Consider the following 25,383-nt stretch of genomic DNA (forward strand, 5'->3'; position numbering starts at 1 on the left):
TGATCTAGTGATGATTTAGGATCGGGAGTCTGTGCATTGTGTTTTATTTTGAAAGTACTGGATGTTGTATGGTTGTGACTTCCATGGTCGGTGCTTTTTGAACGACAGTGAATTTTCGAGGTTTGGCAGCAGCCGGCGCTGAAAATAGACCTGCAGCGTATCTGAAACGAAGCGGAGCAGAGTGCTGCTCCAGGCATGTGCTGCTGCCGGTCTGGAGCGCCGGCTATGGAAATGCTCTGATAGACTAGAGAGTGCGTGAAGTGCTCCACGGTATGATTCGCCGGCGTTCCATGGCGCACGCTGTATATGGAAGTTGGGGGTTAGCCTGATCAGTTGTAAAATGCTCCTACAGCTGTTTTCCATTAGTAATGCTTGCTTTTCCAGCCTTTTGTTACCCCTATCCCAACTTGTTTAAGATGTGTTGCTGCCATTATATGTAAAATGAGCTTTTAGTTTTCATGAAATTATAAAATGTCTCAGTTTAACATCTGATGTGTTGTTTCTGTTCTATTGTGAATCAAATTTAAGAGTTTGCAATCACTGACTTCTGTTTTTATTTGCATTTTTCACAGCGCCCCAGCTTTTTTGGGGGGTTGTAATTCTAAGTGTAGGTGTAGCAGCAGAGGTTCTGCAATAGCTCTGAGTGTTTCATTGTTGAGTTTCCATAAATGTGAAGCTCAGCTCCATTGAACAGCAGCTGAAAACTCATTATGTCCTTAGATCGAGCTGCACTTTAACTAAAGCTCTCCATTGATCTGCACAATGAACTGCTTGTTTTTCTCCTCACTTTAAACCTTCACATCTTTGCTTTTGTCCCCAGAGCATGGACCCTGAAGTTTCTGGACTTTAAAACTTCTTTTCTGAAGTCCCGGTGATAAAATGAAACACCTTTTGACCTTTAAAGCTTGCTGTACTGTACTGATTGTCGTCATAACAGTGGAAATTAAAATTAGGTGACATTATTCCTTCGCCTTTGGAGGGAAATCAGGTCAGAGAGAAACCGTTATAATCTCCACACCTCTCCCAGTTCCATTAAACTTTAATTTGGATGTTTAATCGTCTACATCACCCTCTCCTTGATTTAACCGGCGTTGCCCGGCGGCCCTCGGTAATCCTCAGCAGCATTTTTCATTAACGGCTCAGAGACGGCGTGGATTTTAATCAGGGTTCTGATGCTGTCTTTGCAGACCTGGTGGAGGGGAAGCTGGTCGGCATCCTGGACATCCTGGACGAAGAGAACCGCCTACCTCAACCCAGCGACCAGCACTTTACCGACACGGTTCACAACAAACACAAGGACCATTTCCGCCTCACCGTGAGTAAACACAACAAAAACAGAGACGGGTGCTCTAGAACAGGGGTTCCCAAACTTTTCAAAATGACGGTGACAAAGACCAGGGACCCCCAGTGTCCTGAAGATTGGTTGTGGTGTAGTTGAACACAGCCATGCACATTCAAGAATCATCATGTGAAGGACTTTTTAAACATTGCTTTGATTTCAGCATAAATCTCAACAACATTGTGTTAATTATTAATCTAACCAATTTTATGCATTTATTTCTACAGTAATGTGCAAAATGTACAATTTAAAATTATTTAAAACCATTTAAAACTACTCTTTGTTTCTTGGAAGGCCTCTCGCGACCCCCACCCAGTGTCTCGTGACCCCCCAGTGGGTCCCGACCCCCACTTTGGGAACCACTGCTCTAGAACAGCTGAAATATTCTGCACCAATGAGACTGTAAAAAGTCGTAGAACCAATCATTTCAGAACTGAAAGGTTGCATATTAATTTGTCCAAGTAGGGTTGCCGTCGAGCATGCGGAAATGGGCCGTTGGTCCAGAATTGACCAACCAACTCGATATGGAAGACGCTAAACAGCACGTTGGCCCTCTCGACGGGAAATTTAAGTACAAAAAAAACAAGACGGAACAGTCGACCGACATAAAGTATTCTGCACATTCTGCAGGAAGGAGTTTTCTTTTCACCGAAGTACTTCCAGCTTAAAATACCACATTAACGTGAAACATACGTTCATCTGGGATTCTGCTAGCACTTTGGCTAACGCGTTGCCAAGCTCGCACTTTAAGATATGCCTGAGTAAAATGTGACTATAATTATTATTTACAGAAATTCATTTTATTTTTTATTACCTCCGCCAAGGAGGTAATGTGATTGGTTGGGTTTGTTTGTTTGTTAGCAACATAACTCAAAAAGTTGTGGACGGATTTTCAGGAAATTTTAAGGATATGTCAGAAATGGCATAAGGAAGAACTGATTAGATTTTGGGAGTGATCCGGATCACCGTCTGGATTCAGAAAATTTTGAAACGATGTTACCACTTTCCACCAGGAGATGGCAGACATGAATAGCTTCAATCCCAGCAGCAGTTTTTGGGTGTGTTTCTATTCAAAGTTTTGGAGTCTATAGAGTTTGAAAGACGCATGCCCGGTCGAGGAGACGAGTCGGAGCGTAACAGAGAGAAAGACAGTGAATTTTAGCGAGAATACTCACAATGCTGGGAGGAATAGAGGAATATTCACCCTCTGCCATAACTTCCAGTCATCCAGTGAGACCATAGGTGAGACTGTCAGTACATCTGTTGGCACCAGCAGGCAATGCTTCCACCATGACAGTCCACCTGTAGCGAAGCCAACGCTTTGCCTCATTGTGTTTCCACCCAACTGGGGAGGGAGTAATCGGCAAATCCCGTGACAAACCTCAGCGCACAGTGATGAACAGTGTCCAAAGACTGCAGACACTTAGCTGAGGCAGACATATACAAAACATCACCATAATCAAGCAAAGGTAAAAAAGTCGCAGATACAAGATAATTACGAGCCCTGAGGGAAAAGCAGGATTTATTTCTATAAAAGAAACCAATCTTGACCCTGAGTTTGGTGACCAAACTTGCAATATGCGTCTTGAACGAGAGCTCACCATCAATAAGAAAACCCAAGTATTTGTAGTTCGAGACTAGTTCAATGGGTTAACCTCGTGAGGTTAGACTAAAGGGATGTTCTCTGGTAACTCACTAGAACTAGAAAATACCATGCTTTTGGTTTTGTTGGGATTCAAAACCAGTTTGAGTTTTTGCAGTTGAGACTGAACAACATTAAAAGCAGACTGTAAAAAGTCAAAAGCCTCCACAAGCCTAGAAGACCAACATTAATAATTGTGTCATCAGCATAAAAGTGATAAGAGGCCTTTGGCAAATTGTCACACGTTGTTACTATAAATAGAAAATAAAATAGGTCCTAAGACCGAACCTTGAGGCACACCTTTGGAGACCTCCAGAAAAGACGAGTTGGAACCAGCCACTAGCTATGGTTCTCTCAGACAGAATGCCATGGTTGGGGATACATGGGGGCAGATCCAGGAATTTTTTGAAGGGTTCTTCACTACTAGGAGTTAGGGCTAATGGCGGAGGTCTGTGCTCTCTGAGTGCTTTTCTATTTCTATTTATTTTATTTTTATTCAGATAAAAACAATATCTACTGCCTCAGGTTATGTTCAAATACAGCTCTGTTGTTGTGTTTTTAAGGTACTTTTTGATGTGCTTTTGTCATATTGCCAAATTTAAAAGGGAGACTATAAATAACAGTGAATATTTTTCATCAAATTGATCTGTATTGTTTCAAAATTTGACATTACCAGCTCCTTACTGGGTGCCAAACATGTCTGGTCCAGCTACATTTCTTGATTTAAAAATTTGGCCCAGTTGAATTTGTAATTGAGTAGCCCTGGCATATATGTTCCCTTCTTTCTTGAGTCTGTTTGCTTATGCAAAATGAAACCCGATTAACATAGATTAAAAATGAATGATATTTTAACATGATTAATTGAAATTAATCCACAGCGATTAATCTGATTAAAAAATTTAATCATTTGAAAGCACTATTTGAAATACAAACAAGAAAACCCTGATTGCATGAGTCTGACATTCCTGGACTCTCTATCCCACTAAAGAACTTCTTTTTCATGCAGCTGTCTCAGGCTAAATGATACACTGCAAATATATTCTATCTATTATTATTATTGTAATCACATATTTGTAGTTATTCTAGGATAATTTTGCACGAGTAATGTGAAGTGAGTTTGATATGCAAATATAAATAAAAAGATGGTCAGTTTTTGTTGCTGTGTTATCAAATCAGGTTTGATTTAACTAGTATGATGTTACAATTCTGAGTTCTGGCATTGTGACAGCTCTGCTACATATCTAAGTGGGCTCGGCACAGAGCAATGTTACTGATGTAAAATCAGAGTGGGGAAAGAGAGCATGGTATGAAAGAATGGTTTGTAATGAGAGCAGGAGTTTAGAGTAATGTTGACTGTCAGAGTGATGTGGTGAATCTGACAGCTAAAGCACTGAACAGACTTTTAATTTTCATTTCCTGCAGAGAGTGACTGACAGGAGCGTGAACGAGCATGTCATTGAGAATGAAGATCTGCAGAAGCGTTTCTATGTGGTTCCACCTGTGACTGACTCTGTTTGTCCCTCAGGTACCCAGGAAGTCGAAGCTGGCCGTCCACAGGAACGTGAGGGATGATGAAGGATTTATTATCAGACACTTTGCTGGAGCTGTTTGCTACGAGACGGTGCGTTCACTGAACACAACCTGGGCTGCTTCTCTGGAGCCATTTTTAAAGACCCTGTAAAGTGAAATCCAAAGTTTGTGTCTAAACACTCTAGATATGTTGGAATATGGTTGTTGTAAACATGTGAATACACTGAGATCTACATGTGACTGAATTTTGGATTAAGACCAGATTTCTGGGTTTAATGTGGGCGGGGCCAATATGTGGACTGGTGATGTCATGAGCCAAAAGTGTCAAAAAGGGCAAAAAGAAGTGGCAAAATGGGCTAAAGCAGTAAACATGGATTGAAAATGGCAAAAATGAAAAAAGGGGCAAAAAATTGCAAATTAAGGTAAAGGAAATATAAAGACAATAACAAAGGCTAGTGTTAGAGTAGGTGTGAAATGGACAAAATTGGGTAAAAAGTGACAAAATGGGTGAGAAGTGACCAAAGTAATTGTTACAGGTGGCAAAAAGGGGCAAAAATATGGCTAAAAATGAGTGGAAAGTGACTCAAATGTGCAAGAGGCAGCTAGAAGATAGAGGAAATGGGTAAAAAAGCAGGCTAAAAGTGGCAAAATTGGTGAAAAAAGGGAAAAATGGGATACAAGTGTCAAAAATGGGCATAAAAAAGTGGCAAAATGGGCCATAACAGTAAATGTGGATTGAACGTGGCAAAAAAGAAAAAAGGGGCAAAAATTGCAAATGAAAGTGAAAGAAATATAAAGACAAAAACAAAAACTGTTAAAGTAGCTGTGAAATGGACAACATTGGGTGAAAAGTGACTAAAATGGGCAAGAGGCAGCAAGAAGATAGGAGAAAATGGGTAAGAAGCAGCAAAGAGTTGGCAAAATTAGGGAAAAATGGCAAAAATGGGGAAAAAATGCAAATTGCAAAAAGCGGCTTAAAGTGGCAAAATTGGTGAGAAAGGGAAAATGGGATACAAGTGTCAAAAATGGCAAAAATTACAAAAAGAAGTGGCAAAATGGGCTAAAGCATTAAATGTGGATTGAAAATGGCAAAAACGAAAAAAGGGGCAAAAAATTGCAAATTAAGGTAAAGGAAATATAAAGACAATAACAAAGGCTGGTGTTAGGGTAGGTGTGAAATGGACAAAATTTGGTAAAAAGTGACATAATGGGTAAGAAGTGACCAAAGTAATTGTTACAGGTGGCAAAAAGGGGCAAAAATATGGCTAAAAATGAGTGGAAAGTGACTCAAATGTGCAAGAGGCAGCTAGAAGATAGAGGAAATGGGTAAAAGCAGCAAAGAGTGGCAAAATTAAGGAAAAATGGCATTTAATAGTAAAAAAGAGGAAAAAATGCAAAATGGAAAAAAGCAGGCTAAAAGTGGCAAAATTGGTGAAAAAAGGGAAAAATGGGATACATGTGTCAAAAATGGGCAAAAAGAAGTGGCAAAATGGGCCATAACAGTAAATGTGGATTGAACGTGGCAAAAAAGAAAAAAGGGGCAAAAATTGCAAATGAAAGTGAAAGAAATATAAAGACAATAACAAAAACTGGTGTTAAAGTAGCTGTGAAATGGACAACATTGGGTGAAAAGTGACTAAAATGGGCAAGAGGCAGCAAGAAGATAGGAGAAAATGGGTAAGAAGCAGCAAAGAGTTGGCAAAATTAGGGAAAAATGGCATTTAATAGTAAAAAAGAGGGAAAAAAATGCAAATTGCAAAAAGGGTTACGGGAGGATCGTATTTCCCCAGAGTGGGCGTGGCTTCAGCTCATTTTACAGACACACCCACACCATCCTGGAGCAGATTTTACTGCCTCATTTTTCATTATTTTGAAGCTTAATTTTATAAACAGAGATGTTTTATTTGCCTGAACTTTAACCTGGGGGTTCATAACACAGTGAGCTGTCATACAACAAACCTAAGTACAGATTTATTTTCACTTTACAGGGTCTTTAACAGGATGTTGCATGGTTTTACGTCTGATATTCTATGATAATTTGATAGGAATAAAACCCTGAAACACAACAGCGTTTGAACATGAAAAGACCCCTCAAACCTGAAACAGTGTTGTCTAACTTTCTAAAAATTGTTATTTTTTTTCCTAAAAGATTTGTGCTTTGTTTAAAATTAGGATTGTGCTCTAAGTTATGTCTGTGATCCTGTTTGAAATCTCTCCTGGCGCTCAGACCAAGTTTGTGGAGAAGAACAACGACGCCCTGCACATGTCCCTGGAGTGTCTGGTCAGCGAGTCCAAAGACCGCTTCGTCCGCGAGCTCTTTGAAAACTCCAACAACAGCAAAGACATGAAGCAGAAGGCGGGAAAACTCAGCTTCATCAGTGTGGGAAACAAGTTTAAGGTGAGTTGAAACCCAAATAACCACTGATTTTTACAGAGAAATTAAAGAAAATCCTCAATCTGACTGAAAATCCACATTCAGGGGAGAAAATATGCAATGAACAGATGAACTGAACAATCAAAACTCCAGGAAGGGAAATCTGCATTTTGCAGAGTCAAAGCAGAGCTGAACTCTGAAGTCCTCGGCCAAAGCTGAAGTGATGACACCGACATATTAGGATGTGGACGTAGATGGTGCAGTGATTAATGAGTTTAGAGATGCAGATGCAGCATCTTTAAAAGCTAGGCCCAGCCACCTTACCAAAGGTACATCCAACAGACTGGACTGAAGGAAGCTGTCGGTGCTACAGGGATGATTTATGGACTGCTTGAGTTGTGACGTCTAACTAGTTTTCAGCAGTTTGTCAGTGAAAAAATATCAGATGATTCTGGCTATGAAGAGGACAAAATTTTAGAGATTTCTAGCGTTGATTGCTTCAGCCTGCTGCAGTAAAGCTGGCTGTGAAGGCTTCAACATAATCCTGCAAATATCCCCAACAGTGTCAAAAAACATCATGTTTTGTCATCATCAGGCTCTCTGAATTCTGATTTATACCTATGTGCCAAATCTACAACAAAGTGTCTATATGGAGCTATTATAGTTAGATTTATATATTTATATAAGATTTGCAAATGTAGAAGTGTGTGCACAGATCTGCAAAGTCGTGCAAAAGTTTGCAAATCTGTAAAAAAAAAAAGCCAAATTTGTACAAAGATCCACAAATAAATACACATATCGGCAAATGTGCACACCAATTTGTAATAGTGGACTTAGTTTTGGTGAAAGAAGTTCATATTTTCTTCACTCTTTCAATGAAAATGTGAAAAATAAAAGTATAATACAAGGATCTCTCCTTTCTTGTTGATGTTATATGGAGCTTTAATTAGGTCTAAACTGCATGTTTGCATTTACCTGCTGGCAGGTAAATGAGTACAAGGTACTCACAGAGTAAAGTCATTTCTAAACATCTCCTGTCTCTTCTCCTGGATAGTCCGGTACGTTTGGAGTGGTGTGAAAGCTCAAACAAGCTCCAGTGCGGCACAAACAAGCGGACTCTGGTCCGCTTCAAAACAGGGGGTCTCAGTCTGCTTCCAAACGAACACTGGTGCGGTTCGTTTGAGGCGTAAAAGCAAAGCGGACCAACTTGTGAACCAAAGGCAGGAAGTGGCATAAAGCGTCATGATATACAGATTTATATGTGATTAATACACTCAAATACACGTCGGTACCTTGATTGGCGTCTGTGTAGCCGTAGAAACACGTCGTAGTCCGTGCTTATATATTCGTCTCATGTTAAGAACGACATGTTGGACAGCTCACCACCTCGCTGGCTGCTCATAATGCCCCAGTTCAAGAGCAGAAACCACGAGACGGTGTAAATTTGGTGTTTTTTCATTGTTCATGTGGAAGAAAAGACCGGCAGGAGGAGATGGATTTCCAGTTTTGTCTTCTACGCCTACTTTGCTTCTTGGTCGCCTTTTGTTTGTGTCAACAGCGCCCCTGATGGTTGAAGGTGTTCAGATGGTTGGCTCTGTTTGAACAGTGTGAGTGCGAACCGACGACCTAAAGGGGGTCCTGGGGGCCAAATCCGGCCCGGGGAACGATCATATCCGGCCCGCAAGATCATATCATGTTTGTATTCTAACTGGCCCACCAGTATGAGGTCTGCAGATTTCCTCCAGTATAAAAATGTAAACTTCAACGTGATTATTTAAAATATCCTTGTGAAGCCATAAAAATCTGAAAAGTAAAGAGTAAGTAAGATTTCATAAAAAGTCAAGAATGTGGGGGAAAAAAATTAATTTATGTTTTTATTTCATATTTTCAAATTTGCATCTCAAGATTACGACCCAAACTTATGATTTTGACTTTTTATTTCATGCTTTGACCTTTTCAACTCATAATTTGGACTTTATATGTCACATTTTTATCTTTTAGATTCCCAATTTTTATATTTTTTGTCATGCTTTGACCTTTTCAACTCCTGACTTTTGCTTTATAATCCTAAATTTTGACTTTTAAACTCATGATTTCATTTTTTCCTCATAATTTGATATTTTAAATGAATAATTTTTACTTTTTCTATCATAATTTGACCTTTTAGACTCCCAGTTTGAAATTTAAGTCATATTTTTGACTTTTTAAGTCATCATTTTGAATTCTAGCTCATATTTTGATATTTTTGACTCCTAATTTTGGATTTTAATCCCATAAATTTGATCTATCAGACTCACAATTTAAAATTTTAAGTCATATTTTGACTCTTAAAGTGACGTTTTCAAATTTGATCTCATATTTTGACCTTTCAAACTTATAATTTCAACTTTCTCCTCATATATTTGCTCTTTAAAAACATTATTTTTCTATTTTTATTATCGTGTTCTGATCTTTGAACTAATAAGTTGGAATTTTTATCTCAGATTTGTGCCTTTAAACTTATGATTTTTATGTATTTGAATTTACAAATGTTTTATCATCAGCGCTGTTTTACATATTTTATTACTTACAAAAATGAGGTTGATAGTTTGTGGTTTAATCTTGACCCTGTTAGGCTCTCAGATCAGACCTAAATCCAGAATCCGGCCCCTGCTTTGATTGAGTTTGACACCCCTGATTTAGAGCCTAAAATGTGTCGAAATCTGTCAAAATAACAGGAATAATGCTGTAAATTTCAAATAATAGCACACGTTTCAGTGACGTTTTAACTGAGGACTGGACCCAGGAGCAGGACACAGACGTAGAAGTTCGGTAGATGTGTTTTTTGTAGCACGAAAGGGTTAAATGGAGGTTGAGTTGTTTCACTGGAGAAGGAGGCTGAAGATGGAAGAGGCACTGGGAGTAGACTGGGGGAACTGGGAAAAAAGGAAAACCAGTGAGGTTAGTTCCTTTACAGAAAACTTCACAAAAGTCTTAGAAATATTTGAAGACAGCGGTTGAGTGTGAGCCTGTTACCACTCTGGAAGAAAGGCATACTCTGGCACCTTCCCTTCAGCTGGACTATAATCAGGTTCTGATTACTCAGCTGAAATTAATCATAAACTAAACACAGAGAGTCCAACCGTCACAAGTTTCAGATTTAAAACCCCTGAAATGGTTTCATATGAATCTGATGTGAGCACAAAGACCGCCGCTCTCTCTCCTCTGAGTTATTTCCACTTCTTTGTCATCAGCTGTAGTTGCAGAGGAGGAGGTTTTTACTCCGCTATGACTCATCGGTCTCACAATCTCACCTTGATAAAAGCTCAGCTGTGTCACCTAACCAAAGGCAAGGTGAGCCAAAAACCACAGCGCCGGGCTCCTCTCCATCACAAAGGCACATAACCCGAGGGAGCGATGACGAAGGCGGCAGAGCAGGCAGCCAGGAAGTACTTTACAGGCTTCACAGCAGCGCTGTGGTCTTTGATGGACCAATATTTGATGCTTTCATGCATAAGAAGACGTGATTGATATGTGCGGAACGCACCAGAGCCTCTCTGGGAGAACGTGGACACCGTCCATGGATGATGTGTTAGATCCTGGATCAAGGAGGGCTCTTTGAACTGGATTCTCCTTTAAAAACCATAATAATTCCCTCTGTGTGCTGTTTTTAGAGAAAGAAACCCAAAGTGCATCATAACGGTGAAATCACTATGAAATACATTTTCAATATAAGCTCACATTCAGCTCTGTCAGGGAAGCAGGCATCAGAAGAGATGTTTAACACTCTTTATTCATGTCATCCAGTCAACACAGGGAGATTTGATCCTTCTTATGTGATTATCTGCTAGTTTTCTTGCTGCTCATGAGGGCAGTCACACAACAGTCGATATCCACATGGAGAAACAGGTTAGAAATTAGCGTCATCGGCCTTAAACAGATGCATGAAGCTGCTCATTCTAAACCAACATCAGCAGCTCTGGTTGATCTAGAATGGTCTAAAAAGATTTCAGTGTGAATCAGGAGAGACACGTTTCTCTTTCTTTTATTTTTTAACTTTTTAAACATTATTATAGTGAATGTCAGAGGACAGAAACAGAGACCATGAGAGTAGGAAAGACCTGCAGGATTTTAATTTACAGTAATGAATTTATTCACTGTAGTTCAAATGCAAAGAAGGCTCACTGTGGTACAACGCCTCACCTCATCAATAGTACGTATCTGCAGGCTCAACGGCAGCAGTTCATGGGCCGCTGATTCAGGACCACAGATTCAGGACCACAGATTCAGGACCACAGTTTCAGGACCACAGATTCAGGACCATAGATTCAGGACCACAGATTCAGGACCACAGTTTCAGGACCATAGATTCAGGACCACTGATTCAAGACAGCAGATTCAGGACCATAGATTCAGGACCATAGATTCAAGACAGCAGATTCAGGACCATAGATTCAGGACCATAGATTCAGGACCATAGATTCAAGACAGCAGATTCAGGACCACAGATTCAGGACCACAGATTCAGGACCACAGTTTCAGGACCACAGATTCAGGACCATAGAATTAGGACCATAGATTCAGGACGGCAGATTCCGGACCATAGTTTCAGGACTGCAGATTCAGGACCGCAGTTTCCGGACCATAGATTCAGGACCTGTGTTTTTAACAACAGCGCCACCCAACAAAGTGGAGCAGCATTACAGTTAAACAGATTAAGGACCGAAGATTTAGGATCATAGATTTAGGATCATAGCTCTAGGACCATAGATTTAGGCTATAGATCTAGGACCATGGTTCTAGGACTGTAGATTTAGCACTGTAGATGTAGGACCATAGAATTAGGACCATAGAGCTAGGACCGTAGATTTAGCACTGTAGATCTAGGACTGTAGATTTAGGCCTGAAGATTTAGGACCGTAGATCCGGGATTGTAGATTTAGGACCGTAGATCTAGGACTGTAGAGTAAGGACCATGGATTTAGGTCTCTAGATTAAAGATAGAAGCTTTAGGATCGTAGATTTAGAACTGTAGATCTAGGACCGTAGATTTGGGACCGTAGCTCCAGGACCCGTGTTTTTCACAACAGCGCCACACTTGTGGTTTAAAATGATAATCATGATGAAACAGAGCCCCCATTTAAGAGAAAAAGCCTGAAAGGTTTGAGATTTCCAAGTTGTCCATCATAAGAGATGCAACAGAATTTTCAAATAATGAAGTCATGAATTCATTTTTGACCAATGATCAGAATCTTTGAGGTTTTAAAGCCATTCCTGTAGAGCAGACAAACTCAGATAATCTCTGACTTTATTCTTAAACTGTCTTTTAACAGGAACAACAGTTCACCAGATGAAGCCTCTGCTTCATCTTCACCTTTACGTCTTTGGCTGGTTTTTCTGTTTTTTTTACTGACCTAAATTATTGTCATACAAACGCACCGAAGGAAACAACTGCTCCAGTCTAACTTGTGCATTGTTAAGCTGGGTTTGTGTGTTTTTATTGAGTTTGTGACCTTTTTAATGCAAAAAAACTAAACTCGGAATTTCACATTAGTTACAGTCAAATTCTGAAAAACGAAACTCAGAATTGTTGGGATTTTAATGTGGTTAAAACACAAGGAAAAAAAGTTGTAAATTTGCAAAGACCAAAACGTAGAAATTCCCTGACTTTGAGAAATCACACATAGCGAATGAGCGTTGAGACTTGCACGCCAGATGGAGCTGTTCTCTTTGTGTAATGTCACTCAAATGCTGTGTGAGAATCGACACGCTCCTGATAGCTGGGATTTTAGCGTGCTTCTTATTTGCTGATCTTTTATTGTCAGTCATTTGTGTTTTTGCAGCACGCAGCATCTTTTTCAGCAGGTTTCCGTTGTTGCGTTTGTGTTGCATGTTTTTCTGAATGCGCAGCTTGATTCCTATAATTGAAATCATTTGTGGATTAATTGTCCTTGTTGGCCACCGTAGGCCCAGAGGTGAAAACCTCTACTGGTGCTTCTGACCACCACATGACTGTTGTGATGCATTTGTTGAGTTTAAACGTGCAGAGTTTAGAGGAGCCGTGTTCTTGACCTCTGTGATGGAGAGAAGAGAGTGGAAACACTGTGGAGGACTGGAGCACAGATCTGGTCTCAGGGAGGATTTGGACTCTCAGCCAAGCTGACTGACTTCTTATTACCCCTTAGCTCTGGTACCTGTAGTGTTTTCCTAAATCCCCCTCATCCCCCCTGGGTCTCCTCCGCTCCGCCCCGGGCTTCCTCTCTCTCTATCCCAGCTATGATTAAAGTCTAAAAGGTGCAGAGGAGGATCCAAACAGGTAGACAGGATCAGAGCTCAGGGCGAGGAAAATGAGCAGAGATAAATCCGAGTCAGTCGAGGTGATGGGAGACGCCGAGTCCGGGTTTGAGTATGGGAGGGGGATTTTGAGCCGTGGAGGGCCGTGGGTTTTTCTTCTAACAGCAGAAACTGTGGCTTTGTCCTGATGCAGGGACTGAATGCTTCATAACAAAGGTGTCTGATTCAAAGGCTTATCAAAACATGGAGAGAATTCAACCCTGATTAACCTGAGTGAGAAAAACAAAACCCAAGTTTACCCAGAGGAGACCCGTGTCTCATAAAAGGAGTCATATTTCTGAATGCGTCCTCATTTCTGCAGTGAATAGACACTTGGGATGATTTAAGATTTTAAAGTAGATGTCTCATAAAAGGAGTCATATTTCTGAATGCGTCCTCATTTCTGCAGTGAATAGACACTTGGGATGATTTAAGATTTTATGAGACAAAAGCCTGTTTCTATGGCACATCTCACGTACTAGTGATTTTTCTGGAAGGATTATTTTGGCTAGACTGCTTTATTTGGCATTTCTGCTGTAGTTCCAGGATGTATGAGCAGTGACTTTGAGTTTGTGACTTTTTAAAGTTTTTTTCAGGATGTCTGCCGGGTCCAAAAAACTATTAAAGTAGATAAATCAGTTTAAAGACAGTTTTTTTTAAGTCTTAAATTCGAGACTATGATTTAATCTGTTATCTGGTTAATTCTGGTAAAAAGAGGCTGTAGGCTTGTTTTTCTGCCTGTTTAGTTAAACATGGAATTCTGGTGGGACTGCTTCAAATCTGGAGCCAGTCTGCATGCTTGTTTTAAGTTTTAGCTGTTGTGCATCCTAACGCTCCGCTGTGGCTCAAGATTACAAGTTAGAAAGGTTTACAGTCAGAAATATGGGATTAAAGTCAGGATTCTGAGATTAAAGTCAGGAATATGGGATTAAAGTCAGGATTATATGATTAAAGTCAGGATTATATGATTAAAGTCAGGATTATATGATTAAAGTCAGGAATATGGGATTAAAGTCAGGATTTTGAGATTAAAGTCAAGAATATGGGATTAAAGTCAGGATTCTGAGATTAAAGTCAGGAATATGGGATTAAAGTCAGGATTATATGATTAAAGTCAGGATTATATGATTAAAGTCAGGAATATGGGATTAAAGTCAGGATTTTGAGATTAAAGTCAAGAATATGGGATTAAAGTCAGGATTCTGAGATTAAAGTCAGGAATATGGGATTAAAGTCAGGATTATATGATTAAAGTCAGGATTATATGATTAAAGTCAGGAATATGGGATTAAAGTCAGGATTTTGAGATTAAAGTCAAGAATATGGGATTAAAGTCAGGATTCTGAGATTAAAGTCAAGAATATGGGATTAAAGTCAGGATTATATGATTAACATCAGAAATATGGGATTAAAGTCAGGATTCTGAGATTAATGTCAGAAATATGGGATTAAAGTCAGGATTATATGATCAGCATCAGAATTATGCAATTAAAGTCAGGATTCTGAGATTAAAGTCAAAAATATGAGATTAAAGTCAGGATTATATGATAAAGGTCAGAATTATGAGATCAAACTCAAGATTCTGGAATCAAAGTCAATTTAGTAGATTAAAGACAGGATTATGAGAATAAAGTCAGAATTATAAGATCAAAGTCAGAAGTATGAGAACAGGGTCAAAATTAAGGGAGCAAAGTCAGGATTATGAAAACAAAGTCAAGTTTATCAGATTAAAGTCAGAATTATGAGAAAAAAGTCAGAATTATGAGAATAAAGTCAGGTTTATCAGATTAAAGTCAAAACTATGAACACAAGTAAGAATTATGACAATAAAGTCAGAATTCTGAGAACACAGTTAATAGTATGAGATTAAAGTCAGGATTATAAAATCAAAGTCAGAATTATGAGATCAATGTCAGGATTATGATATCAAAGTCAGGATTATGAGATCAATGTCAGGATTATGAGATCAATGTCAGGATTATGAGATCACTGTCAGGATTATGAGATCACTGTCAGGATTATGAGATCAATGTCAGGATTATGAGATCACTGTCAGGATTATGAGATCGCTGTCAGGATTATGAGATCGCTGTCAGGATTATGAGATAAATGTCAGGATTATGAGATCAATGTCAGGATTATGAGATCACTGTCAGGATTATGAGATCAATGTCAGGATTATGAGATCAATGTCAGGATTATGAGATCACTGTCAGGATTATGAGATCACTGTCAGGATTATGAGATCACTGTCAGGATTATGAGATCACTGTCAGGATTATGAGATCAATGTCAGGATTATGAGATCACTGTCAGGATTATGAGATCAATGTCAGGATTATGAGATCACTGTCAGGATTATGAGATCAATGTCAGGATTATGAGATCACTGTCAGGATTATGAGATCACTGTCAGGATTATGAGATCAATGTCAGGATTATGAGATCACTGTCAGGATTATGAGATCAAAGTCAGAATGATTGGGGAAACAAACAAAAATCTGTTTTCTTTCATTGAGTGTTTTAAACTCCTTGCTTTATTTTCTTTCTTGTTATTCTCAGTTTAAATGTTTAGAAATCTTTGTCTTATAAAAACACATAAATATTCTTATTTCCAGTTTCCATCCATCCATGTTAGTTAATTTAAATGAGTCTGGGTTTTTTGTCAGTTTGTCTCTCATTATTCCTCTATCTCAGCGGTGAAAACCATTAAACATTTCTACCCAGCATTATTCTTGAGTCTGGCCTACAGAGACTCCTCATCAGATTATTAACTGTTTGATTACCAGACTAGAACACTAACTCTTCCTTCATTTTAAGGACTGTAGTCTGAGTCAGAGAACGTTTACAGGTTTAAACATGTAGGAGAAGGCACAGGGGGAACGTTTTCTCCATGTTTGAGCTCAGGGCTCGGCTGTTCCACTAATCACTGCTTTTTCCCTCATTACCGACCCCAATTACTGCACATTTCTTTGCATTAACATATATTTACATTCCCATAGTGAGTATGCTGGTCATGTCTGCAGAGGCTTAAAATAAAATGCTGGAAAGAGCTTAAATAATGCACCAGCAGCTCTACGAGTCACCAATAATAATGCAGACTTATGAATGATGAAGGAGTTTTTGTTTGGTCCCTGTGCTTGCTTAGACTTACAGAAACATGACGGTGTAAACACAGTGTGAAAAATGAATATTCAAAATGAAATAAAGATTATCAGAGGGCTCCACCCAGCAGGGAGTCCAGGAGTAATAAAACAAATGCTCATCACTGCTTAAAGATGTTGATGATGCCAATTTGTAAAAGTTGTGCTCATCAGAAACCTAAACCCTGCTGGTATTCTCATCAAATGTAAGGAATTAATCCAGTCTGACCCATGGCAGCCTGCAGAGGACCAGGCTTCCTGCTAATGAAAGCTTTATCTGAGACGCTCCTCCTCACTCGTCCACCGCAGCAGCATCTCCGACTGACGCGCAGATGAATTTGTTGCATCTTGTTCCAGACAGTAATACAATAAACCAATGGGAGTCTGGCACTCCTCCCCTCCGTTGTACCTAGTCTGCACATTTCTTCTTCTGCAGCATCATGACGGATCAGCAGAACTCGACCTTCACTTCATCGCTTCTGTGTTTGACTTCATAATCCGTCTGCAGCTGAGAGCAAACAGCAGACTGTCTGTGGAAAAATCAACATCATACCCAAGGGGGAGAAGAGGGTTCGCCTCTGATCGTCTCAGAACTCAATCTAAAGAACAAGAAGTCAAAAATCTGCTGGATTATATTCTGTATTTTTATTAGACCCCAGTGATGGGTTCCACCAGCTCTGCATACGTTCAAGGTTTGTTCATCAGTGTTCTCAGTCAGACTGCCGTTTCCATGAGCAGAGATCAAATAAAGTTGGTTCAATTACCCCATACTATTGAGGATTCACCCCCCTGACAGTGCTGGTTACTGGCTCTGGGTTTAGGGAGTAGGCTTTGGTGATCATCTCAAGAGTACCTTGATGCAGACAAGATGGCCGACATAGATCCAATCCATACCGGAAGTCTCAACTGGAAGTCCGTATGTCTAAGGTTAGGCTTAGGCATTAAAACCTGAGTGGTTAGGTTCAGGGTAAGGCAGTGGGGAAGGTGATATATTTGAGATCCAGCACCAAGGGTTAGGCTTAGGCACGAAAAAGAGTGACAAACACTGGCAGCAGAGTCCAACACGAAGAAGAGGAAACTTCTGCTGGGACTTCCGGCATGACTGCAGTTGGGTCCCTCTCGATCATCTCAGCAAAATGTTTGATCCTACAGTTTTCTGGCAGAGAACGATGGTCTCAGACTTGGATGTGCTGACCCCTATCCTGACCTCTTCACACTCAGCTACAAACTGTCCCATTGCCTACAGGAGGTCCCCATCTGAAGAAGACAACAGAACCACATCATCTGCAAACAACAGAGATGGGATCATCCAACCACCCCCCGCCCCCGCTCCTGGCTTCTCCTTGAGATCCTGTCCATGAAAACACAGACTCCATGGAACATTTGGGAACATTTCCAAACAAATTCCCCAGAATATCCATGAAAATTCAGGACATTTAAAAGGACCCCTGCCTCCAACATTTCCAGTAAAATTGCCCAACACATTTTAAAGCAGAATTCTGCTCAAACCCAAACACATCCCCCAAAATTCCATGAAAATTCTCTACATTTTTCAAATAAATTCTGGGAAATATCAATCAGAATTCCATGCGAAATTTCAGATTACTCTCCTGAAAACTTACAAAGCAAACCCCCAAATTGTACAAGTAAATTCCCCAAATTTCCCAACAAATTACCAAAAAATGTTGAAGTAAATCTATTCAATAAAATTAATGTTATATAATCGCTGTGCTTGTTAGTCTGAAACTCACATATTTTCGTCTACTTGTATTTCTTCCTCTTGTATGTGGCGGACCTGCCTAAATTAATATGGCGGGGATGCACAAAGAATAAAAACGAAGAAGACGTTCAGGTCAAGTGACGTCTGGTATTAGAGGGTGAGACATGGTGGCGATTTTCCAACTTCTGGTATGGGGTAGAGGTCCTCGGCTGCATCCAGGTCCCTCTAAACATCTTCAGGAAAATTCCTGACAATTTAAAAAACAACATTCTAGGCAGATTACTAAACCCTTATCCCTCAGATTTACTCCCCTCTGGACACCTTCGAGGCAGAAATGTACACGTACAGAAAAACTGCTATTAAATCACCATACGTCAGTATTTTTTTCTACTTTTTTTTTCCATAAATCTCTTCACCAACTTCAGACCTGCTCAAAACTACCAAACATTCAATACTTTTCAGGATTTTAACCCTTTAAATGCCAGTTTGATTATTTGAAATATTTCATCTTTTACTAAAAAACAGAAAGAATGAATTATTTTTCAAATTATAAATAGTAGAAAGATGGGGCTTTGGGGGTGACGAGAGTCTTAGATGGGTCAAAGATTAGCACCAAAATTGATTTGACTGCATTTGTATTTTTTACGTAATGTCAGAAATACCCTCCTGACACCTTCGAGGCTAAAACGCCCCCATTGACTTCTGTTAAAACCAGGTTTTTTTAATCTCACTGTCATTGCAGTATAAAGTCATGCATTCTCTAATATCAGCATTTCAACGTGAAGAAATCTAGTGAAATTTGACATTTTTACCGTATTCCACCAGATTCAACCATTTACTCATTGTAGGACCATGCACCACATTCTTGTATTTTGCCCGTTATATCATGGAGAGTTTTTGTGTGAGTTTAAAAGGGTTACAATTCTGAGAATTATTGAATGTTTGGTAGTTTTGAGCAGGTCTGAAGTTGTTTAAGAGATTTATAGAAAAAAGTAGAAAAAAATACTGATGTATGCTGATTTAATGGCAGTTTTTTGTGCGTGTACATTTTTGCCTCGAAGGTGTCCAGAGGGTGCCCTAATGTTAAAGCTGGCACTACAAAAAAAATACAAGTGCAATAAAATCAATTTTGTTGCTAATCTTTGACCCATCCAAGACTCTCATCAGCACCACAGCCCCATCTTTCCACTATTATTTTTATGGAAAATAATTCACTTTTTGTGTTTTTGTAGTAAAAATAAAATATTTCAAGTAATCAAACTGACATTTAAAGGGTTAAAATCCTGAAAATTCTTGAATGTTTAGTAGTTTTGAGCAGGTCTGAAGTTGTTGGAGTTTATGAAAAAAAGTAGAAAAAATATTGATGTATGCTGATTTAATGGCAGTTTTTTTGTAAGTGTACATTTTTGGCCTCGAAGGTGTCCAGAGGGTAGTAAATTCATTGAGAGAGTATGAATGACATTTATGGGTAAAACATGTTGGATTTCAAAAATTTAACTAGAAAGAAAAGTTCCTGTGAAAATTCATGCCACAAGCTGTAAAACTGACAAAATGATCACAAATTACAAAAGTTGAGAAAAATGGCCAAAAATGCCCGAGGAGGGGACAAGGGTTAAACTTCTCTTAAATTCCTGGCAATTCGGCCTATTATTGCCCTGTCCTCCTCTGGGAATAAAGGAATGAAAAGCTCGAAAATGTATCTAAGAAATTCTGGACAATTATCTCAAAAATTGTAATAGACAAAAATGTTTTATAATGTTTCAGGAAAGAAAAAATGTCCACCTCGATTTGACTGCCTTGACTTTTTTGAAAATACGGTTGAGTCCTATGAAGGCTGTAACTTTGATTCTTTAAGGAGAAAGGATTGTAAAGAGTCAGAGATTTGTGCAGCGTCTATGAGTGACGCAGAGTTTCCATCACCTTTCTAAACATTAATCGTCTCTGTGTTTTTCCTGCAGACCCAGCTGAATATCCTCCTGGACAAGCTCCGCAGCACGGTCAGTCTTCTCCTCCTCCTCCTCTCTTTACACAGCGTTGATTCGATGTGTTCCAGGCCTCACAGCTGCAGTAAAATCCTGTGATACAGCAGCTCTGTGCCACTCAGGGGAGACAAACACCTGCAGGTTTTATCCCCCCGAGGTGCACAGAGCATCACGAGCCGGCACACGCTGTGATGGAAGTCATGAATTTCTGATTCGGTCCGAGGCGCTCTGCTGTTACTGTAATGATTTCACGTCTCTCTGCTCTTGTTTCTTTATCTCCTTTCTCTCCTGCAGGGCTCCAGCTTCATCCGCTGCATCAAACCCAACCTGAAGATGGTCAGCCACCAGTTTGAAGGAGCGCAGATTCTCTCCCAGCTGCAGTGCTCCGGTTAGTCTGATTTTAATATTTTATGTTTGCAGATTTGACCTCAGCTCATCAGAACATCCTGATATTACTCATCAACAACGAGTCAAACAAGTGTTTGACGGGTAAATAAAGCTGTGAATAAACACAAAATGTCAGGGAGCCCTTCAGATAAACAGGGAACCAAGGACGACTGCAGACAGGAACAGTGAGTCACCGTACTACAAATGTCTCACTCTCCAACCTGAGAGGAAAATAACTTTAATCCAAAGTTCAGCACATTGATTTTTGAGAAAATATGTGTTTTTTAGGCTCCAACCAAAACCTTCAGAAACAACACTTTAACAGTTAATTTAAGTAAACAAGTCAAGGTGTGCTCACAGAACCGTTGACAAAGAGAAGGTGCTGTTCAGGTTTAAGGACGACTACGACACAGAATGAAGAGGTTTAAAAACAGAGCCGCTTTTCAATCATCCTCATGGTTTACCAAGCACATCTCTGAGATAAAACCCCTCCAGAGCAGAGAGACGAGGAGAAACAAACTCTGTGGTGGTATGGAAGGAAGGAAGGAAAGACGGAGGGAAGGAAGAAAGGAAGGAAGGAAGGATGGAAGGAAGGAAGGAAGAAAGTATGGAAAGATGGAAGGTAGGAAGAAGGAAGAATGGAATGAAGGATGGAAGGATGTATGGGAGGAAGGATGGAAGGAAGTATGCATGAAAGAGAAAGACAGAGTCAAGGAGGAAGGAAGGGAGGAAGGACGAGAAAGAGTAATGGTGGATGGAAGGAAGGATGGAAGGAATAGAAAGACAGAGTAAAGAAGGAAGAAAAAACAAAGTAAATGAGGAAGGAAGGAAGTATGCATAGAAGACAAAGACAGTAAAGATGGAAGGAAGGAAGAGAAACAAGAGTAAAGGAATACAGGATGGGAGGAAGTAACAAAGGATTGAGGGAAGTTGGCAGGAGGACGTTAGGAAGAGAAAGAGTAGAAGAGGATAAAAGGAAGGAAAAGAACAGAGGGATGGAAGGAAAAGAGTGGCAGAAAGAAAGGGAAAGGCTGAAAAAGGAAGAAAAAGAGAAAGATGGAAGAAAGGGAAAGCAAAGGAAGGAAGGAAGGAAAAGCTTACAGCTGATGCTGAAGCTCCAGTAAACTGAAGTTTGTTCTTTTTCTAACATAGTCCACTCGTGATCTCAGGAATAAAGAAACTACAGTACCCACGATCCCCCAGTATCGCAGCATCACCTGTGATTGGTGCAGTCTGCTGTTACCTGGTAAACCTTCACATTAATGAATTTAGTGGTCATTATTCAGAGATATTTCTGCTGCTTTCTGTTGGATCCAAACCAAAAACACTGAATTCATCCACGCTGTCTGCTCTCATTATTCCATTATTAGAAATATCCCCACATTTAAAGTATTTTGCTGTCAGCGTTTTTTAAAAAAGCTTTGAAACTTTTATATTTCAGACAAACATTCCTTCTTAAATCTCCTGTTGTGCTGTGAGTGCTGCTGTCACCAGAAAATGAGTACAAAATAATATAAAACCTTTTTCTCTGTCTGCAGATCTGCATAAAACAGTCAGGCTGCAACTCCTAAAGGAGTCAGATCTGCAGAAAGCTAAATGAGCTTAAAAGATTAAATCATCTTTATCTGGTTAATCCTTTCAGGTCTAAGCCTCATTAGATGTAATTAATAATGCCATTAGGAATTATTGTTATCAATCAGCAGAGAAGTACGGATTCTAGGCTGCAGGATTCCTGCTGGTTCTCAGATTTCTGACCTTATAGTCGGTAAAATAGTGTTCCCGTTAAAAAGCTTTAAATTTTTCATATTGAACCTTCAGAATTAACATTAAAGGTTTGTTCTTAATCAGTCATAAAGCTCCTTTACTTCCTGTGATAGAGACCTAAACTCCTGCCTTGTTCTCTTTCTTTACTGAGCTTTTTTAACACCCTTTCTTTAACTTTTTTACCCCCCAAAACAAAAGTCCAGTTAAATGCACAAACACATGTTCTAACAGGAGCCATGATTTATTTTATATTTCTTAGAATTTACTGCAAGACAGTTTAAAGGTCACATATTTAACCCCTTTAAGACAAGTTCATATTGGTCTCAGAGGTTCCCAGAACATGCCTGTGAATTTTTTTGTTTGAAAAACACTCCAGTGTTGATTGTTTGCATGTCTAAAAACCCCTCTGTTTCAGCCCTGCTCAGAACGAGCTGTTTCTGTGTCTGTGGCTTTAAATGTTAATGAGCTGTCTGACTCCGCCCCTCTCAGGAAATGAATGGGGCTTGATGGATGCGGCTCAGCTGGTAGCTGAGAGGAGGGTTCGGGAGAGGAGGATGGAAGTTTCTTCCAAGCGGGGAGGGCCAACCAAACCTGGGGGGGGCGGGGCTAACTCCCCACGTGACATCATAAGGGGAAAATCTGAGAACAGCTGGTTTTAGCACACATTTTCTGAAAGGGGGTGTTCTGATTCTAGGGGGGGTTGTGGACAGGCAAGGGTCACATATTTTTGTTGAAAAAGCCTGAAAAGGTGAATTTTGTATAATATGTGACCTTTAAACTGGACCACAGGCTGTAGCCGCCCATGCACTTTAGTTTTTGACTTAATGCAGTGATACTCAACGCGTGGCTCCGGAGCCACATGTGGCTGTTTTGTGATGATTTGTGACTCTTTTATGTCTAAACTTGAAATATTATTACCCCAGAAAACCTTTAAAGGAGAAACTTTGACCACAGAAATTCTCCATTGCAAGTCACTCAGTTTGTTCCCCACACTTATACAATGAAATACAACTTTATTTATCCCGAAGGGAAATTCAATATACAGTATACAGTGTATTCAATATTCAATATACAGTAGGCTTTAAGCGTCAAACTTCATTGTCAAACTCTAGTTTGTCTGTGTATTTCCATCATCCTTATTTGCAATTTTTTGCTACTTTTATTCCATTTTTACTGCTTTTAGACCATTTTTGCCACTTCTTTTTGACATTTTTATCCTGCTTTTTGTAATTTTTTGCCCCATTTTTCACCTGTTTAGTTACACTTTTCAACCATTTAAGCTGCCTTTTGCAATTGCCACTTATTTCCCATTTTGCCACTCTTTGATGCTTCTTGCCCATTTTCCTACCTTTTTTGCCCATTTTAGTCACTTTACACTCATTTTTGCCACAGTTTTGCCATTTTTGGACCATTTTTGCCACCTGTAATTCATTTTTTGCCACTTCTCACCCATTTTTGCTACTTTCTGTCCTTTTTTGCTACCATCTCTCCACATTTTTGCCACTTTTCCCCCAGTGTTTGCCCCTTTTTGCCTATTTTTGCCACTTCTCGCCTAGTTAAGCTGCCTTTTGCAATCAAATGCTACTTTTTGCCCATTTTCCAACATTTTTTTCAGATATTTGCCCATTTTTGACAATTTCTGCCACCTTTAACTTATATTTTAAGTCACTTCCCACCCATTTTTGCCACTTCATGCCCTTTTTGGCCACTTTCCTCCCAGTGTTTGCTGCTTTTTGACCACTTTTGCCACCTTTAACTTATTTTAGTTGCCACTTTTCACCACTTAGCTTGTGGCTCCTGCTAATGTATTTTTCAACGATTTGGCTGACACTGATCTAATATGTCTGTTTGGACTCAAAACATCAGAATCAAATATTTTAAGCCAGAGAAGCACAAATGCAGAAATACCAAAGTGTTTCATAGCAGTCAGGTCAGGTATTGGAGCATACCCCATCTCTCCAGGTATCCTCCCAGCTGACCCCTCCATGGTGCACGCTGCTGCCCCAGAGGTCTAGTCCAGCTCACCAGGTCCTGTGCACCCAGTATGAGTCAGCTGGACCAGTAAAAAGTGAGCCAGGTGCTCGTAGAAGTACAGCTTTTCTTTATTTTAGAGGGTGAGGAGGATTTCATTCCCATCCCATCACACTACAATAGTCTCGTCCCGACCCGTTCCAAACCAGAGTAAAAGGGAATAAAAACATCCTGTCCCATCCTAACCAAATGAAAATAAAACTCCATGTGCATATTTATATATAAAAATTGATCTTTTGTTATGGTGGTTCCCGCTCCCGCCCACTCCAGCTTGCCTCTTTTCCCCTGTCCCATCTCGATTACGTGATCCAATGGTGGAATGACTCCCATCCTGCAGGAATCCTAAGAAATGTCAGCCTCTACTTCCTGTTTCCAGCTGACCCTCCCCATCCCTCCTCTCCTGAGCACGTCAGCATCAGACACACGGTCTAGCATTGAAAGAGAAGTTGTCACAGAGGAGTCCAGCTGGTGCCTTTGGCCACCACTCAGCATCCAGACCTCACAAGAGTGTAGAAAGACCTGGAGGACCAAGAACCCAAGACTCTGAGTCCAAGTCTGCGTTGATCTCAGCCTCACAGTCAGTGGATCGATGGAGACGTGGAATCCCAACACTTCAGCCTCCTCACTCAGCAGGTTAAGAGAGAGGACATCTCAACAAGGATAACAGCATCATCAGCAAAGTCCAGCTGACCCTGGGATAGGCTCAGGCCCCCTGCGACCCCAAACAGGATAAGTGGTACAGAAAATGGATGAATGGATGGAAGAAATTTCACCCTAAGAGGAAGATCAGACTCCTGACTGTATAAGCAGCCTGAATTTTGGAGCAGAGCTCCTTTATTTGGTTCTTCTGAGCTCTGAGAGGCTTAAAGAGCTTAAGTCCATCAGCGACACGCAGACGCTGATACCTTCTAAGTTTGAGGACTTTATAACCAGTGAGTGATTTCACAGAGAACCGGTGGACGGAGACTCTCACTCTTCTTCACATGACCCACTTGGAATAAATTTAATGTTTCTCTCTCAGAGAAGCTTCTGATTCTTTTAATCAAAAATCCGGATCTGCTTTAAGTGCCTACTCGCCCAAAAGGGGCACCGAGGTGCACACAGACACTTTGGAGAACGGCCTTGATGTAATTGCTGAGGAATCTGTCTGCAGGAAAGG

General features: G+C 40.0%; 1 protein-coding gene across 1 annotated transcript in view; it reads left to right on the forward strand.

Moving 5' to 3' along the window:
• myo6a (myosin VIa) overlaps nt 1-25,383 on the forward strand; it is a 232,260-nt gene that overhangs the window by 125,989 nt on the left and 80,888 nt on the right. The window contains exons 16-20 of the mRNA XM_041805103.1: nt 1,188-1,315; nt 4,507-4,602; nt 6,739-6,909; nt 20,019-20,057; nt 20,337-20,430. Of these exons, the coding sequence (XP_041661037.1) occupies nt 1,188-1,315; nt 4,507-4,602; nt 6,739-6,909; nt 20,019-20,057; nt 20,337-20,430 (528 nt within the window). The remainder of the gene's footprint in view (nt 1-1,187; nt 1,316-4,506; nt 4,603-6,738; nt 6,910-20,018; nt 20,058-20,336; nt 20,431-25,383) is intronic.

The sequence above is a fragment of the Cheilinus undulatus genome, linkage group 14 (assembly GCF_018320785.1).
Source record: "Cheilinus undulatus linkage group 14, ASM1832078v1, whole genome shotgun sequence".
NCBI lineage: Eukaryota > Metazoa > Chordata > Actinopteri > Labriformes > Labridae > Cheilinus > Cheilinus undulatus.